At 35.7% G+C, this 17,491-nt stretch overlaps 1 protein-coding gene across 1 annotated transcript; it reads right to left on the bottom strand.

Annotated features, from left to right (window-relative positions):
• Window positions 1–13,732: 13,732 nt before the first annotated feature.
• On the bottom strand, window positions 13,733–16,126 carry LOC131161855 (cyclin-D5-1-like). Its single transcript, XM_058117839.1, has 5 exons — window positions 15,561–16,126; window positions 15,392–15,478; window positions 14,969–15,260; window positions 14,727–14,860; window positions 13,733–14,590 (listed from the first exon to the last, which is right to left on the bottom strand). Exons 1-5 carry the CDS (start codon window positions 15,825–15,827, stop codon window positions 14,375–14,377), a joined length of 996 nt encoding a protein of 331 aa, XP_057973822.1. The 5' UTR covers window positions 15,828–16,126; the 3' UTR covers window positions 13,733–14,374.
• Window positions 16,127–17,491: the final 1,365 nt, after the last annotated feature.

Here is a 17,491-nt window from a genome sequence, read left to right on the forward strand (position 1 = left end):
GATCCTAAATCAAAGCCTACCCTTCTAGCAGGGAAGTTCAACTCACTCAATGGCGGTCACGACCCGCCGGTCTCTCAGGGTCTCCTGAAAAATTAATTAAGTTCAAGGGTGAGACACATCTCAGTAAGGGAAAATAAACTAAATGTAGTTGTATGACAACATGAATATATAATGTAGTTATACATATACAATACAGTTCATATATCTGTAAACATTCATCATAACATACTGAATCATCATATACTTTCATATTTAACTCATATCATTCATAAATTGTTTGTTATATCTGATAATACTGAAAACATACTTAGGATGAATAGCTAGTCGATGTCATGTATTACCCCCTATGACGGGTTGTGCAACCCAAAGGTGGGACCTGACAATGGCTAGCTGACCACTGCCAAGTCAAAAATGTCTGTAAGTAGGATGGGTCTGCCACACCTTGGTCCGGATTGCCAGGTGGACGTCTACACTCTACGCTGAAAGCCACGTCGACTATCCATCTCCCACCCCCTCCTCGTGGGGTGGTTAGCACAAGTCTGAACATAGATATCTGATCTATATAGCTACAGTACCGAGCTCTTGAAACTAAACTAAACTAACACCCGCTTTCTGATAACATATAATACATGATATTTATAGAAATTATCATAATTTCATAAATACGACCTTGTGCCGAAATCATTTCATAAATACGGTCTCATGCCAAACATTCTATAAATACGGCCTCACGCCGAAATCATTTCATACATATGGCCTCGCGCCGAAATCATTTCATAATTACGGCCTTGCGCCGAACATTTTATACATATCATACTGAAGATAATCAATTATCATGTACTTGTCAAAATCATCACAATATACTGTATCTTTTCATAATTCCTCAAAATATGCTTAATTCGTAAAATTTGTCATATCATTACTTTTCATAAAAATAACATTCATGCCACACAAAATTGAATAATTCCATACATTTCCTTTAAAATCTTATTTTTTGTATAATAGCAGTATTTTCCTAATAGCATACATTTTCTTAATAATATTCATGTATCATGCATATTCCCTAAAAATTTCTTTGCTGATGATAATAATAATAATAAGTGTGGAAAAATAACTGTTTTAATTTATTCCCTTACTTGGCTACTGAGAAAGCCCCTAAAAATCTTGGTCTAACACCCGTAGAATTTCCTAATCAATGCCCTAAAAACGACAACCCCCAGAATTAAACATCAGTATTTCTTAGTAAATATCATTTACTACAACTATGGTAAGACCAAATTTGGCATAAAAAGTCTTACCTCAACTTAGGGACGAATTTCAACTCAGCTCTACTAACGATCCACTTCGACGGATATGGAGAGAACTTCTCCAGAAGCATTGTGGTGACTTTAGATCTTTGAATCGGAATAAATTCAGCCCGAAATTGAAGAAAGAAGGAGAGGGAGCTGATGGGAGAAAAGAGAGGGAGTTCCTATGCTGAATTTCATCAAAAATCCGAGTTTTTTCACTATTTATAGGGCTGGATTCATAGACGAGCCACGTCATCTAGTCAACGAGTCGTTTAATAATTTCGTCAATGAAACCCACTCCTCGTCGACAAAATTCAGACTGCCCAAAACCTCTCTCGGTATTTCCTCGTCAATGAGACATGTCACCTCATCGACGAGCCCAATTACAATTTCTTCGATGAATGCATCCTTCTCTTCTTGTTTCCATTTTCCACTCTCTTAATCATTATTTAAATAATATTATTCTTCGGGTCATTACATTCTCCCCTCCTTATAAAATTTCATCCTTGAAATTTACTATTCATGTAATCTATCATCCCTTGAAGGCAAAATGGTCTACTTATTTTATTACTTACCCTCACTTATGGCGGAGGAATACCGTGGTTGCATTTTAAGTTCTGGGAGATTACATATACCAAAATAAAATTCCCCCAAAACTAAAATACCACATACTAACTAAAGTATTACATGTACCTGTAAAAGAAAAACTACATATTTACTTACATTTTATAATTACATTTAAACTTCTTAGAATAGTTGCTGATATTTCTGTATGATCTACTCCTCAAGCTCCCAAGAAGCCTCTTCTATTGCATGATTCCTTCATAGAACTTTTACCAGAGGAATCTTTTTACTTCGTAATTCCTGTTCTCTTCTGTCCAAAATCTGCACGGGCACCTTCTCATGGACTTGTGAATCACTGAGCTCCAATTCACTATAACTAATGATATGAGAAGGGTCTGCGACGTACTTCCTCAACATAGAAACGTGGAATATGTCGTGCATCCTGGATAATGAAGGCGGTAAAGCTAACCTATAGGCCACTGATCCCACTTTCTTTAAAATCTCAAACGGACCAATGAACCTAGGGCTAAGTTTACCTTTCTTTCTGAATCTCGTAACTCCTTTCAATGGATCTATCTTCAAAAACACATGATCACCAGCGTTGAATTTCAAATTCCTATGGTGATTATCATCATAACATTTCTGTCGGCTCTGAGCTGCACTGATTCTTTCCTTGATAAGCTGAACCTTGTCATATGCCTGCTACACCAGCTCTAGACCCCCAACTTTCCGCTCACCCATCTCGTCCCAATACAAAGGAGATTGGCATCTCTTACCGTATAAAGCCTCAAACGGTGCCATGACAATACTGGTATGATAACTGTTATTATACGCAAACTCCACCAGTGGGATGAACTGAGTCTAGCTACCCCTAAAATCTAATACACATGCATAGAGCATATCTTCTAGTATCTGTATCTTCCTCTCAGTCTGTCTGTTTGACTGAGGATGGAATGTCGTGGTAAACGATAACTGAGACCCCAGAGCCTCCTGCAAGCTCCTCCAAAATCGTGACATGAATCGCGGGTCTCAATCTGACACAATATATACAGGCACCCTATGAGAACGAACTATCTCCTGAATGTAAATTTCCGCTAAACGGTTGAGGGAATAGCTGCTCTTAATAGGGAGAAAATGGGCGGTCTTAGTCAACCGATCTACTATCACCCAAATCACATTCTGGCCATGCAATGTCGACGTCAGCCCTGAAATGAAGTCCATGGAGATATGATCCCACTTCCACTCTGGGATAAATAATGGCTGCAACTGACCTGATGGCCTCTAGTGCTCAGCCTTTACCTGCTGGCACGTCAAACACTGGGCTACATATTAGGCAATCTCTCTCTTCATACCACTCCACCAGTAAAACTCTCACAGATCCCTGTACATTTTCGTACTACCGGGATGAACCATATACAAAGATCTGTGAGCCTTATCTAAAATAGTCTTTCTGATGTCAGCATCAATAGGAATATATAATCTGGAACGGAATCGCAAAACTTCATCATCTAAAATGTAGAATTCCTCTCCTTGACCAATCTGCACTCTAACCATCACCTCTGCTAATTCTGGGTCCTCCTTCTAAGCAGCTTTAATTCTTTCCTGCAGAGTAGCTTGTACCACTAAAATGGCAATATACACTAAAGGATCACCCTCTACCAACTCTATACCGAGTCTCTCCAGATCCATAATAATTGGATGCTGGATCTCCATAGCTGCTAACACTGGGCTCGCGGTCTTCCTACTCAATGCATCAGCTATCACATTTGCTTTCCTGGGATGGTAACTGATGGTACAATCAAAATCTTTAATTAACTCTAATCACCTTCTTTGCTTCATATTCAATTCTCTTTGAATGAAGAAATACTTTAAGCTCTTGTGGTCAGAGAAAATCTTACATTGTTCACCGTACAGGTAATGCCTCCAAATTTTCAATGCGTGTACCACTGCAGCCAATTCAAGATCATGGGTTGGGTAGTTCTTTTCATATTCTTTCAATTGTTTGGACGCATATGCCACTACCCTGCTATGCTGCATCAATACACAGCCAACTCCCTTCAGAGACGCATCACTGTAGATAGTATACCCCTCACCCCTAGACTAGATGATCAATACAGGCGCTGTGACTAACCTCTATTTCAATTTCTAAAAACTCTACTCACAGCTGTCGTCCCATTCAAATCTGGCATTCTTCTTAGTTAGTTGTGTCAGAGGTCCTAATAAAGTTGAGAATCCCTCCACAAAACGATGGTAATATCCAGCTAAGCCTAAGAAATTCCTGATCTCCTGGACGTTCCTCGGCCTACCCCAATTCACTACTACCTTAATCTTATTGGGATCTACAAAAATTCTATCTCCTAAGATAACATGCCCTAAAAACACAACTTTCTCAAGCCAGAAGTCGCATTTACTAAACTTTGCATACAACTTCTTCTCCCTAAGCATCTACAATACCTGTCTCAAATGTATCTTGTGCTCCTCATAGTTCCTTGAATAGACCAGTACATCATCAATAAAACAACCACAAACTGATCTAAATATGGATGAAAAATCCTATTCATCAAATCCATAAATATCGTAGGAGCATTCGTCAAACCAAATGGCATAACAAGAAACTCATAATGCCTATATTTGGTCTTGAAAGCTATCTTTGATACATTTTCTACTCTCACCTTTACTTGATGGTAACCTAACCTGAGGTCAATTTTAGAATACACCTGTGTACCCTGGAGCTGGTTAAACAAGTCATCGATACAGGGTAGAGGATACTTGTTCTTGATAGTTACTTTATTAATCTCTTTGTAGTCTATACACATCCTCATAGACCCATCCTTTTTCTTCACGAACGGTGTTGGAGCTCCCCACAGAGATACACTAGGTCGTATAAAGCCCTTATCAAGCAAATCCTGCAACTGATCTTTCAATTCTGCCAAATCTGCTGGCGTCATTCGGTACGGTACTTTAGAGATCGCCGATGTACCTGGAAGTAGATAAATAGGGAAATCTACCTCACGATCAGGTGGTAGACCTGGTAATTCATCTGGGAACACATCTGTAAATTCTTTCACCACAGGCGTATTGATAAGCTTTAATTCATTTCCCGACATTTCCTTCACAAAAGCCACGAATCCCTGACTGCCACTCTGGAGCAGCCTCCTCACCTGAACAGCCGAGACCATCTGAGGTAAAGATTGCACTCGTGATCCTGTATATCTGAATTTTGGTTTCCATGGAGGTCTGAATATCACTTCTCTTGCACGACAATTTATAGTAGCAGAATTAGCTGCTAGCCAATCCATGCCGAAGATGATGTCAAACTCGTGCATATCCAGCACCACCAAATCAGTAAATAAAATTCTCCCTTGAATATCAACTGGACAACCACAGAGCATCCTACTACATCTCATCGCTGACCCGGTCGGTGTAGCCACTAACAATTCAACATCTAATGATTGCGTTTCCACCCTTACATAATTTAACACACCCTAAGGACACAAACGAGTGTGTGGCACCAAAATCAAAAAGTGTAATAACTTTAAATGAAAATATATTAATCGTATCTGTCACCATGTCGCCGGCTGTCTCAGCATCACCCAGCGCCAAAGAAAAAACCCTAGCTGGGGCCATATTCCTCTACTAGCCTCCTCAAGCAGGTCTAGGAGTAGGAGCAGCACCAATCTGAGCCTGGAAATCCCTCATCACATGCCCTAACTCCCCACATCGATAGCAAACACCTCTCCCGACACGACACTCCCCTAGGTGCCTTTTCCCATAAGTCGGGCAAGCTGGAGGTGGTTGTACACCCTGAAAATCGCGATTCCCGATCTCCTGCCTCCGATCTCTATAGTAGCCACCTCTCTTCCACGAACCACATCCAACCCCTTGCTGGGAACTAGAAAGTATGGATCTCCTCTTCTGTCTCTGCTCCTCAGCCTTCAACCGCTCTCCAATCTCTGCTATAGTGGCCCTATCAACCAGCTCGGCAGAGTCTTACAACTTTAGTATCGATACCTGCTTGTATATTTCTCTCTTTAGGCCTCTCTCAAACTACCGTACCTTCTTCACCTCATCTGGAATGATGTACGAGGCGAAGCAAGATAGCTCGATGAACCTCGCCGCGTACTATTGCACTGACAGCTGTCCCTGCTTCAAATTCAGGAACTCCTCAATCTTAGCCTCCCTAGACGAGGTTGGAAAATACCTGTCAAAGAATATTTCTTTAAATCGCTCCCACATCATCTCCATAGGTACAGTCCTCTATTTCTCTAATAATCTCACCGCTGACCACCATCTCTCGCCCTCTCTAGTCAATTTATATGTGGCAAATAGTACCCTCTGCTCCTCCGAACACTGCAGTACTGCAAACACTTTCTCTATCTCTTGCACCCAATTTTCAACGACTGTAGGATCTATCCCTCCTGAGAAAGCCGAAGGACTCATCTTAATAAACTTCTCGATCGAGCTACCATGACCTACAGATGGACCACCCTGTTCTCTCGAACTTCTGGAAATCTCAGCCATGACTTGCTGTGCTATGCTACGTAAGATTGCATCAGAATCACCACTCGCAGAGCCTGAGGGTCCAGCACCCTCATTCCCACTAGCGTGGGCACTATTGCCACCAGGGTCTATCCTGAAAAATAAATAACTTAACTTTGAACCCCTTCACTATACATATCACCCAACCAATAAAGTATATATTCCTAATTAATGCATCCCTTATTATCTTAATTCAAGGTTCAATCCTGCAACCTAGATACCCAACCCAACGATAGTTTACCATGACTTTCCTGAAATCATCACCCCAGGAAAATCACACAAACCATCACGGAAGTACTGCATCTAGACTACAAAACCAGATCTCAAATTCCCTTATCCTATACTTTGGTATTATTACTACTGCACTCTAGAATCTATAAAACCTAGTATCCTAGGCTCTAATACCAAACTGTAATGTCCTGCTTCTCTTATCACATAATAAACATAAATAATAACAACATCAACCCGAACCCGTGGGTAACGGGGATAGCCTAACATAAACAGTGAAAACCTAAGCAGTAGTAAAAATAATTTACATTCAACAAACCATTAATTACATAATACTAGAGTCTACTACATTCCCAAAATACAGTATTTGAATAAAATCTCCAAAACATCAAAATAGATATAGATTGCCAGGTGGACATCTACACTCTACGCTGAAAGCCACATCGATTATCCATCTTCCACCCCTTTGTGGGGTGGTTAGCACAAGTCTGAACATAGATTTCTAATCTATATAGCTATGATACCAAGCTTTTAAAACTGAACTAAACTAACATCCGAGTTCTGATAACATATAATACATGATATTATAGCATTTTTCATAATTTCATAAATACGGCCTCGTGCCGAAATTATTTCATAAATACGGCCTCACGCCGAATATTTCATAAATACGGCCTCACGCCGAAATCATTTCATATATACGGACTCACACCGAGCATTTCATAAATACGACCTCGTGCCAAAAATTATTTCATAATTACGGCCTCACGCCGAACATTTCATATTTATCATGCTGAAGATAATCAATTATCATGTACTTATCAAAATCATCATAATATACTATATCTTTTGATAATTCCTAAAAACATGCTTAATTTGTAAAATTTGTCATATCATTACTTTTCATAAAAATAACATTCATGCCACACAAAATTGAATAATTCCGTACATTTCCTTCTAAAATCTCATTTTTCATATAATAGTAGTATTTTCCCAATAGCATGCATTTTCTCAATAATATTCAAGTATCATGCATATTCCCTAAAAATTTCTTTTCTGATAATAATAATAATACGTGTGGAAAGATAATTGCTTTAGTTTATTCCCTTACTTAGCTACTGAGAAAGCCCCTAAAAATCTTGGTCTAACACCTGTAGGATTTCCTAATCAATGCCCTTAAAACGACAACCCTCAGAATTAAACATTAGTATTTCTTCGTAAATATCATTTCCTACAATTATGGTAAGACCAAATTTGGCATAAGAAACCTTACCTCAACTTAGGGACGAATTTCAACTCAGCTCTACTAACGATCCGCTCCGGAAGATATGAGGAGAACTTCTATAGGAGCGTCGTAGTGACTTCAGATCATCAAATCGGCGTAAATCCGGCCCGAAATCGAAGAAAGAATGAGAGGGAGCCGAAGGGAGGAGAGAGAGGGAGTTCCTGCGCTGAATTTCATCAAAAATTCGAGTTTTTTCTCTATTTATAGGGCTGGATTCGTCGACGAGTCATGTCATCTCGTCGATGAGTCACGCCATTTCGTCAACGAGTCCTTTAATAATTTTGTTGACGAAACTCACTCCTCGTCGACGAAATTCAGACTACCCAAAACCTTTCTCGGTATTTCCTCGTCGACGAGCCCAATTACAATTTAGTCGATGAACGCGAAGTGTTCATCGATGTCCTTCTCTTCTTGTTTCCATTTTCCACTCTCTTAATCATTATTTAAATAATATTACTCTTTGGGTCATTACATCATGAGGATTGACTTTTGATTACAACCACCTAAATGAAAAAATTAGAATGGGATGGAGGACACGAAGTGTGCTTCGGGGGGTCACTATATATGATGCTTAAGTTAGGAATCGAAGGAGGTTTAGATTACAATAGTTAAAAAGAATGGGTGAGAATGAGATACTTACCTCCTTTTGAAATACCTTTTTATAGTGGTCGAGGCATGCCCTCCTTTAATTTTGTATTGATGGGTGTATTATTATGGTAATGGGAGGTTAGAGATACTTTAAGGGTATTTACGCAAGGGTGTTAATGGTAGTTTTATAACCGTAATCCCTCATGAATGTGCCTATTAATTTTGGGTATATCATCACTAATGAGTAATTAGTAAATTTGTTTAAAAAAAAAAAAAAAAAACTACTAACAATTGCTCATTATCTCACCTTCCAATAATCTCAACATAAACATTAAATTTAGGGTTGTGAAGTCTACACACACACTATTTATATGACAACTAATATATACTAAAATAATATAATATTAAAATATGATTACTTTTCAAAAGTTGTAATTGTATACACACAACTCAAGGATATCTTGATAATTTTATTGAAATATCTAATGGGGTTTTCATGTTAATCAATTAAATATATAAACTTGTGAATCCTATAAATTATGAAGAATTGAATGTTTGTCTCACAAAAATATATATTTTTTTTCTATTACCATAGTGTAATATTATAAAGTTTAGTATGGTAACATAATTGATTATAATCTCACATTCAATATAAAAATAGAATAAGAATTGAATGCTTGAATATGATCATTTTTAATTAAAATATAAAATAAAATTACAAGAATTAATCAAAATTTTCATAAATAAATAAAAAAAAAATAGATTAATTGCAACATACATTCTATAAGATTTAAGATATGCACTTTTTGGGTCATAATATTCAAAAAAATGTTATTGATTAATTATTTTTATTATGAATATATCAACCTTAGAAACAAATTAATAACCCTTTAAAAAAAAAAGAAAAATATCTATCTATATATTATGAAAAAGTTTTTCTTTATAAAACTTTTTAAAATCCTCTGTCATTTCTACCCCTTTCTAAACTTCTATAAAGTCTGTATTATGTCCTCCCTCTCTTTGAATGAACAATATTAGAAATTTCAATCTACTTGTCAGAGTTATCTCACATCCTAAAATTAAAAAGAATAATTGGTTATAAATATAGTTGGATCCAAAATCTAATAACTTAAAATTTTAAGTCAAATTATTCGTCATACATTGTATCAAAATCTGTATGAAGATCTATCGATTTTATTGAACGAATATTTGACCACCTTCCACTACAACTTTTGTGTTCTCATCTCTCTCTACCCTTTTTTTTTCCTAGTAAAAATGATACTACTTCAATCATTTTCATCTTTATATATTTAGAATATATGTTCTCAATGATCAATATAGCTTTCTCTAATTTAACCATGTCATCTCTATTAGTTGTTATGAGGGCTCCTAAAATTTATTTTGTTAGATAATTTAATATTACACTTTAATCTATAATAAAATGTCATTCTTTACTAACTATTGCTATGATTTATGCTTTTGTATGATTTTCAATTACTATTATTTGATAATTTAAATGGTCGATTTATTTATAATATCTATTGGCTTATTTTTTGAGATATGTTTGAGTGATGAGGGATGGTGTTGAATTATATGACCTCTAAATTTGAAATTTGTTGGCTCAATAAATTTTGTTATGGAATGTCAAGAAAGAGAGAGAGATATGTTGAAATTGTCACATATTATACCCACACATTTTTAAGTGGATGGTTTGACTTTTAAATTAGTTGCATATTTAAGTGTTGAACCATCTTGAATTGATGAATTTAATTTTTATTTTTCATTTACGATCCCAAATGTCCTTAGCTCTCATGATACAAGTTATTAGATGATATAATAAAAGATTTTTAGTGATTTATTTAGAGATAATTTAAATTGAAATATTTAAGCCATTTGTTAATAAGAGATAACAAGAAAAAATATCTTTAAAATTTAGTTTTATTATATTTTAAATTTTAATATTTGTAGGAATTTTTATTGATTAAAATGCAAATCATGTATATTATATATATACCACTATTAAAAAATTACATAGATCTATATGAAGTGTATCAAATGGGTCTCTATAGTAATATTATAATAATATAATATCTACCATTAATTAATTAATCAATTAAGAGGGACATTTTTCAACTTGTAATCTTGTCGATTCTTTCTTAAATGCCCTTCTCCTATAAGTTTATAAAATTGAAAAAAAAAAAAAAAATTAACAAGTAACGAGCAATTAAAGGTTGTGTCTGAATGGTCTCTAAATAAATATTATGTCTAAATCGATTCACTAAATGAATCTATTAGACTTTGATTTAGACATTAAAGCATTTGGTGGTAATTTTAAATTTTCTTAAAATTATTTTATAGAATTAGATATGAAAACATGTTTGATTTAGATTCAAAGGTTTCTTTTCTAATTTTTTCCTTATAGAAAAATTGAAAATGACAAAAAAGTCCATGCTCAAATGATTAAAATTGAAATAATAAATTTTATTTTTATGCAACAATAAATTATTTTATTTGTATTTATAATTATTAATTAAATGTATTAAATGAAAACTTTGTACATCTTAGATTAAAATTTTAAGATATGCAATTGTTTATTAATTTTATCAAATATTTATTCTCCTAAGTATTACGAAGGTTTAAAATTGAAAAAAAGAAAACAATATATATTCAGATAGTAGATAAAAATAATAATTAAAATAAATTAGATTTAATGATTAGTTCAAGTTCAATTCATAACTGATTCACAAAATCACACTTGAAATTATTATTTAAAAAAAAAAAAAAACAAAACCAAGCTTTAACTTCCACTAGGTGGGGTCAGTTATATGAATCATTTTCTGTCAATTTATATGATCATAAATCATTTCTTTTGATAGATTCAGGTTTATTAATTAAATCCTTACTCACTATCTCTTTTTAATTTATTTTAAGTCTATTCCTACCCTTTCTATTGCCTCCCACAGTAACTAATTCACTCTTTCTCACTGACGCACTATGTGACATGCGTTACAAGTGTCCTTACCATCTGAATCATCCCTTCCTTGTCTACTTGAATTTATTATTTAGCACTTAATATTTACTTTTACCAAACATCCCTTAAATTTACATTTCTTTGAAAACTAAAACTCTCTATCACCTAACTCCTTCATTATTACCCTACCATAAATTTAGAGATATGCACAAACCATGTAGGTGTGTCCACAACCGGCATATAATAAGGTATGTGACATTAGAATATGATTATTCTTCTACCATTTCATAGCATTTTAATTGGAGCTTACTAAAGTGCATTATAAGATTTTTATGTTAAGACCAAAATAAGAACACTAGCATACAATCATACGTTATTGGAAATTCTATAACAAAAATTAAATAAAAATATTATTTTTATTAATTAAAGGAACGTATGACAGCTTTCAATGCCTTTTTTCTCATTATGTTAACACCTTTTATTTTTACAAATTTATAATTCCACTTAATGAGTAATCAAGTTAATATAAATAATAAAAATATTTTAATGTCTTGTTGCTATTAATTAAAGGAAGGTATGACAGTTTTCACGTCTTTCTTCTCATTATCTTAACAAAATATCCTCTTAATTTTTTTTTTTTACAAATTTAATGAGTAATTTAGTAAATATAAATACTACCCATAACTATCAATGAATATCATTACTCTTTTTAATTTCGAACTTATACTTTTTTATTATTATTCGTAGCTATAGAAAATAGGAAAGTAGGCATATTCTTAGTTTTCATTAGAGAAACATCTCATTAATTAATTGTCATATCGAACTTTCCCCATTCTCATCTCACAAAATTCATGTTCTTGCCGAAAAAAGTTAGTTGTCTCGGGGACATCGTGCCCCTCCATTAAAATCATGTCACGTAAGTTTGCATGGAGATTACATAGCTTACGTGAGATTACTCTAACGGAAAGAGACATACCTTGTAAATCTCAAGAAATTATAAAAAGTGTTTGCAACCCACATAGGATGTGTCGTATTTAAATAATAGGAACACGAACACGTGGAGAAACACTTTCATAATTTTTCATAAATCTCTCTTTTTGAACAGCATTAAGTAATTAAATTACCATTCTACTGATAATGCTTGCTCATGATAAATAGCATCACTCAGTCTTGTGTTCCAGGTTGCAACATTGAGGGATGGTAGGGTCTGTTTGGGAAGTATGAACCCATTACTGATCTCTGCATCTGTGTGTGTGTGTGTGTGTGCGCGCGTGTGTGTGTATGAGAGAGAGAGAGAGAGAGAGAGAGAGAGAGAGAGAGAGAGAGAGAGAGAATGATAGAGTCCAAGTTATAGATGAGAGCAGCGCAGTACGATTGGGCACTGCCCAAGTCAAGATACCATTTTCTTGCCAACAAGGAATGGGCAGCTGGTGAGTGTAGAAATGCCAGAAAAAGTACCTCCCCTCCACTGTAACTTTGTCCCCAGCTTTGACCACTCAGCAAAATTAATTGATCTTTCTTCCTTCCCTCCTTTGGCCCCTTTCAGAGCAAAACAAATTATTTACTTCAGTCGGCATCAATGGAACTTGCAACCAAGGATGATGTCACTTTGATCTCCCTTGATCTTGCATCAGCTATAAAAAATTTTACTTTTCTTCTTTTTTTGTTACTGAAGAGAATAAAAAATAGAAAAGCTATGGTCTCTGTTCTTCTCAATTCTTTTTTTTCTTCTTTTTAATTCTCTTCCCATTCCTCTATAATTTAGAGTAGCCATACAGTAATATGTTGTAATGCTCAGCCTTCATTTAAAATTGTAACAGCAAGTTAACTTGTTCATAAAAGGGTTGCTTCTTGCTTTGTCTCTTTGATCAGTTTCTTCTGCAATATAAAATGCCCATTACTTCAAAACTTTTAGGAGTCCAAGGACCCAAATAAGCGTTAAACATCATCCAAACCCAAAATAAGTGTTCCATTATCATCCTGTAGTTGTAATCAGAGAGAGAGAGAGAGAGAGAGAGAGCCAAAGAAGCATTCAACACAGAAGACTGAACTGGGTTGGGAAATGGGGAAAATGGAACCCCAGCACGCAAAGAAAGATCTATTCCATCAAGTAATATCAACATAGAAATTCTCTTTGATCCCAAAAACATAAACAATGTCTTGGGGGGTGGGGGTGTTCAAACTTTCAAGGCCCCTCTTCTCAAAACACCCAAGCTTTGGCTACTCAGGAAAAAAAAGAGGTCCCACCTTAAAGGGCGTCCCCAAACATTCAAACAAATCCAATCACATTTACCTTTACAAACCTTTGATGGGCAACAAGCAACACAGGTGCATCATTCAAATCACTCAGACAACTCCTCCCTCCCTCCCTTTCTCCCTCTTCACCCCCCAACTCTTCATTTCTTTCAGCCTTTTCAAAGACATGATAAGCATCCCAAGCATCCCATCAATAGGTAGGGTTGAAAGGGATCCTCAATACTGTAATTAATTCATAAATAAAGCAAAAAAAAGAAGAAAGAAAGAAATAATAAATATATTGAACAAATTGAACAAGTAAGCAGCAGCAACTCAGGGTGCCCCTGTTACAGACAGAAGGCAGGCTTTAAGACCTCCTTCCCTCCTACCTGGGGCCTCTTTCTCACTTGTCTTGTAATGTTTAGGACCTCACAGCAACCAGCCTTTCTATGCACCCCAAAGCTTTGCTTTTAGATCTCTTTTCCTTCCCTGGTTCCCCATTCTTTGATTGTTTCCTTGATGAGACAATCTACTTGAAAGTTGAACCCACATTCATGGAGTAATAATAATTAAAAAATTTATGGAAAAAAAAAATAGAACACGCTCATTAGACCAATACCATTATACCAATATGCCACTGATGAACCTTTCACCAATGGAGCTTCCCTAGCAGACTCACTTCTCATCAGATAAGCCATAATTTTTATCACAATCATTGAATGCAAGTCTCCTCCTTTTGGCACTAATGGCAGATGTAACTGAAGAATTATCAAAAGCATTAGTCTGGCTTAAATGGATTGGCGTCCGATCCGGGGATACCATGACCTGGGTTGTTTTAAGTTTTTCCGTCTCTAGTTTCTGCATTAGACTGTAGCATGAAAACACATCCTCCTGTAGCACAAAGCGACCAAGAAAGAGATCCAAGATTTCATTAATCAGAATCTAGTCTCTTGTTTGTTTGGTTTAATCATCTGCCCATATGAAAAATAACTTCAACAGAAGGAAGATGATGAAGTAGAGGACTCACAATTTCAATACATCTGCAGGAGGCAATGGAATTAATCTTAAATTCCAATTCACTTCTTGTTAATCCCTGCTCTAATGCCATCAAGGCCGCGGCAGCTGCTACAGTGGACGGCCGATGATCCATTAAATTCGCGTCTGCATTAAATAACAAAGGTAATTTCATTGACAATAATGTTGAATCAATTAACACATTAAATCATTAAATGAAAACACGAGACCAGACTTCAAATGTTCATCAATCACCTTTCATCATAGCCAAGATAAGTTCAAGTGCCTTGGACACAGCATTGCTTGGTGGAGCTTCTTTGCAGAACTTTGAGATGAAGTAATGAACAAAAGCAAAAGGAGTGACTACACCCATCCTCCATTCCAATGTGTTCAAAACCAAAAGCTCCATCCTCCGAATCACCTTGCTTTCAAATCTGTAATCCTCCAACTGAAACTCTGATAGTGCAGGAACTCTGCACTCCTCCATCTTCGCCGCCAGCGAAAGACAAGCCACTGATAGCAATCGAATCGCCCATGTCTTTTCGCTCTGTACAATATGTAGCATCATAAAGAACACGCGTCTAATATCACTATCATACAACGAGAATTTGATAATTTGAATCAAACACGTCGGCATTATTGTAAACAAAGATCAATGTGTAGAAAAACAAAACTTACATCTATGGCTCGCTTCAAAAGGAATCGATCGAAGTATGCCATGGACAAATAAGCTGTTTGGAAACGAAATCGGAAGACAGCTCTAGTCTGGATTAAAATGTGAAAAATTTCAATGAATATCAAAGTAATTAGGGCAGTACGGGTGAATTAAAGAGGAACCGAAACTAACTTTAAGAACCCATTCGATTGCTTCCAGGCGAGCGCTTTTAAACCAGTCTCCCATCATCAAAGAACAAGAAGACTCGCCCCTTTTGACCCCAAAATTGATCTCTCTAGCAAGCAACATTTCTATGTACTGATCTTCTGTATCGGGAAAAGTGTAATCTTTGAGGTTATTATTAACGAAGGTATCTTTCTCTACCTCTTCATCCAGGCAAGACCCGCTCTCTGGACAGAGGAGGCTGGAGTGCGAAACTGAAGAAGGGGAATCCTCCATTTTTGATTATTTTCTAAATCTGGGTCTCTCTCTCTCTCTCTACATATAAACACGGAATCTGAGAATCAGAAGCAGGGATTTAAACAGCTAAATCGACGAGCGACTGATTGGGGGGGCGGGGGGGGGGGGAGGAGAAATCGGTTGACCCCCACAACCAAACAGGGGCGAAAACGAAGGTGGGAGGTGGGTTATGGCGGATGTGATGTGGGATATGTAGATGCCGATGCCGCCAAATTTAGCGGATGTGATAGAGCTTAGTGCTTCCTATGTGGGGTTTTAGCGGTTACAGGGAGAGAGGGAGTGTGGGTTTGTGAGTGCGGGTGCGTGTTTGCAGAGAGGGATTGAGGTGAAAGGCGACTCGGGCGAGTCTGCAGACTCTCTCTGACTCGGGGACGCAAGTAAAGCCCTGTTTTGCGGCACGAGCGATTTGGGCTGCTGGAGTGCGTGTAATGCACGCTCCAATTACTTGGCAGCTTGCACTGGCTATCTTCCAATGGTGAGGAGCCATGTCAGCAGTGATATGAGGCATTTTCCTTCCATTTTTCATTTGCTATTGAAGGGTATTTTCGTCCATAGGGAGCAATAAATGAAAATTTTGGTTATGAAAGTATAGGAGACTGTGCGAGTTAAATTGTTTCTTTTTCTTTCCCTTCCTAGGATCTTCTTAAATAAGAAAAATTAATATTAAAGGCAGAGACTGTTAAATTTACAATATTGCATTAAGATATGCTTTTAATAAGTGAAATCCACATTTGATGTAAGCCAATTATTATTTTTTATTTTTATTTTTATTTTTTAAAGTTATTCTCAAAACAGTGTCTATCTGATCAAACTTATAATTATACCCAATCATGTTAGAATACGATTAACTGTCGCAGTGTGTACAATGATATATAATTATACAATTGTCGGAACGTCACGACAAAATTCCTAAAAGGGAACTGATCGGAACGTCACGACAAAATTCCTAAAAGGGAACCGAGCTTCGGCTCCCTTAAAGGGAAACAGGGAGGTGAACCACGTGAATGAAGCCACGTTTAATAAATGAATTTCACTTATTAAAAAAAAAAAAAAGCGACTGTTATAAATACTATCTAATGCTCTTATTTTGTAATTTTTATTTCAATTTTTTCAGGTGAATAAAGTTATATCACATTTAGTTTTTATAATAGAATAAAATTAAAATAAATGAAAAATATAAAGAATAAAATTAAAATAAATGAAAAATATAAAAAAGTTAAGTGTTAAATTCTATTTTATTTTATTTTATTTATACAAACCAAACATATTGTTAGATTCTATGGTCATGTCCAAGTCTGACTTATTTTAGTGAAATTGCTCAAAGTATTGCTTATTCAAGTCAAAGAAATTCAATATACATTTAGTACATAGGAATACAGCAAATTATTAGTAACATAACAAAATTCTTCATCTATTTTCTTTCAAAATCAATAAAGAAATAAATTCTTAGTTCTCCTCATTTTAAAACAAGGAGTCTATATTACTAGACCACTTTATATCCCAAAATGAAATACAAATTTGAATGAATAATATATAAAATTTAAATCATAAATTCAATTTTAATGATTAAATCTTTAATTATTATCTCATTTCAAGTTATTTTAAGTTTACACGTACCCTTTCTAATGCTCCTAACAGTAACT

Source organism: Malania oleifera, chromosome 8, assembly GCF_029873635.1.
Source record: "Malania oleifera isolate guangnan ecotype guangnan chromosome 8, ASM2987363v1, whole genome shotgun sequence".
NCBI classification, from domain to species: Eukaryota; Viridiplantae; Streptophyta; class Magnoliopsida; order Santalales; family Ximeniaceae; genus Malania; species Malania oleifera.

What these genes read in the sequence shown, in the direction of transcription:
- LOC131161855 (XM_058117839.1), bottom strand. Translation starts at nt 15,827, where the DNA reads ATGGAGGATTCCCCTTCTTCAGTTTCGCACTCCAGCCTCCTCTGTCCA. An exon ending in TTTTGAAGCGAGCCATAGAT is followed by an intron (nt 15,261 to 15,391) that starts GTAAGTTTTGTT and finishes CATATTGTACAG; the next exon opens with AGCGAAAAGACATGGGCGAT. An exon ending in CCTGCAGATGTATTGAAATT is followed by an intron (nt 14,591 to 14,726) that starts GTGAGTCCTCTA and finishes TTTGTGCTACAG; the next exon opens with GAGGATGTGTTTTCATGCTA.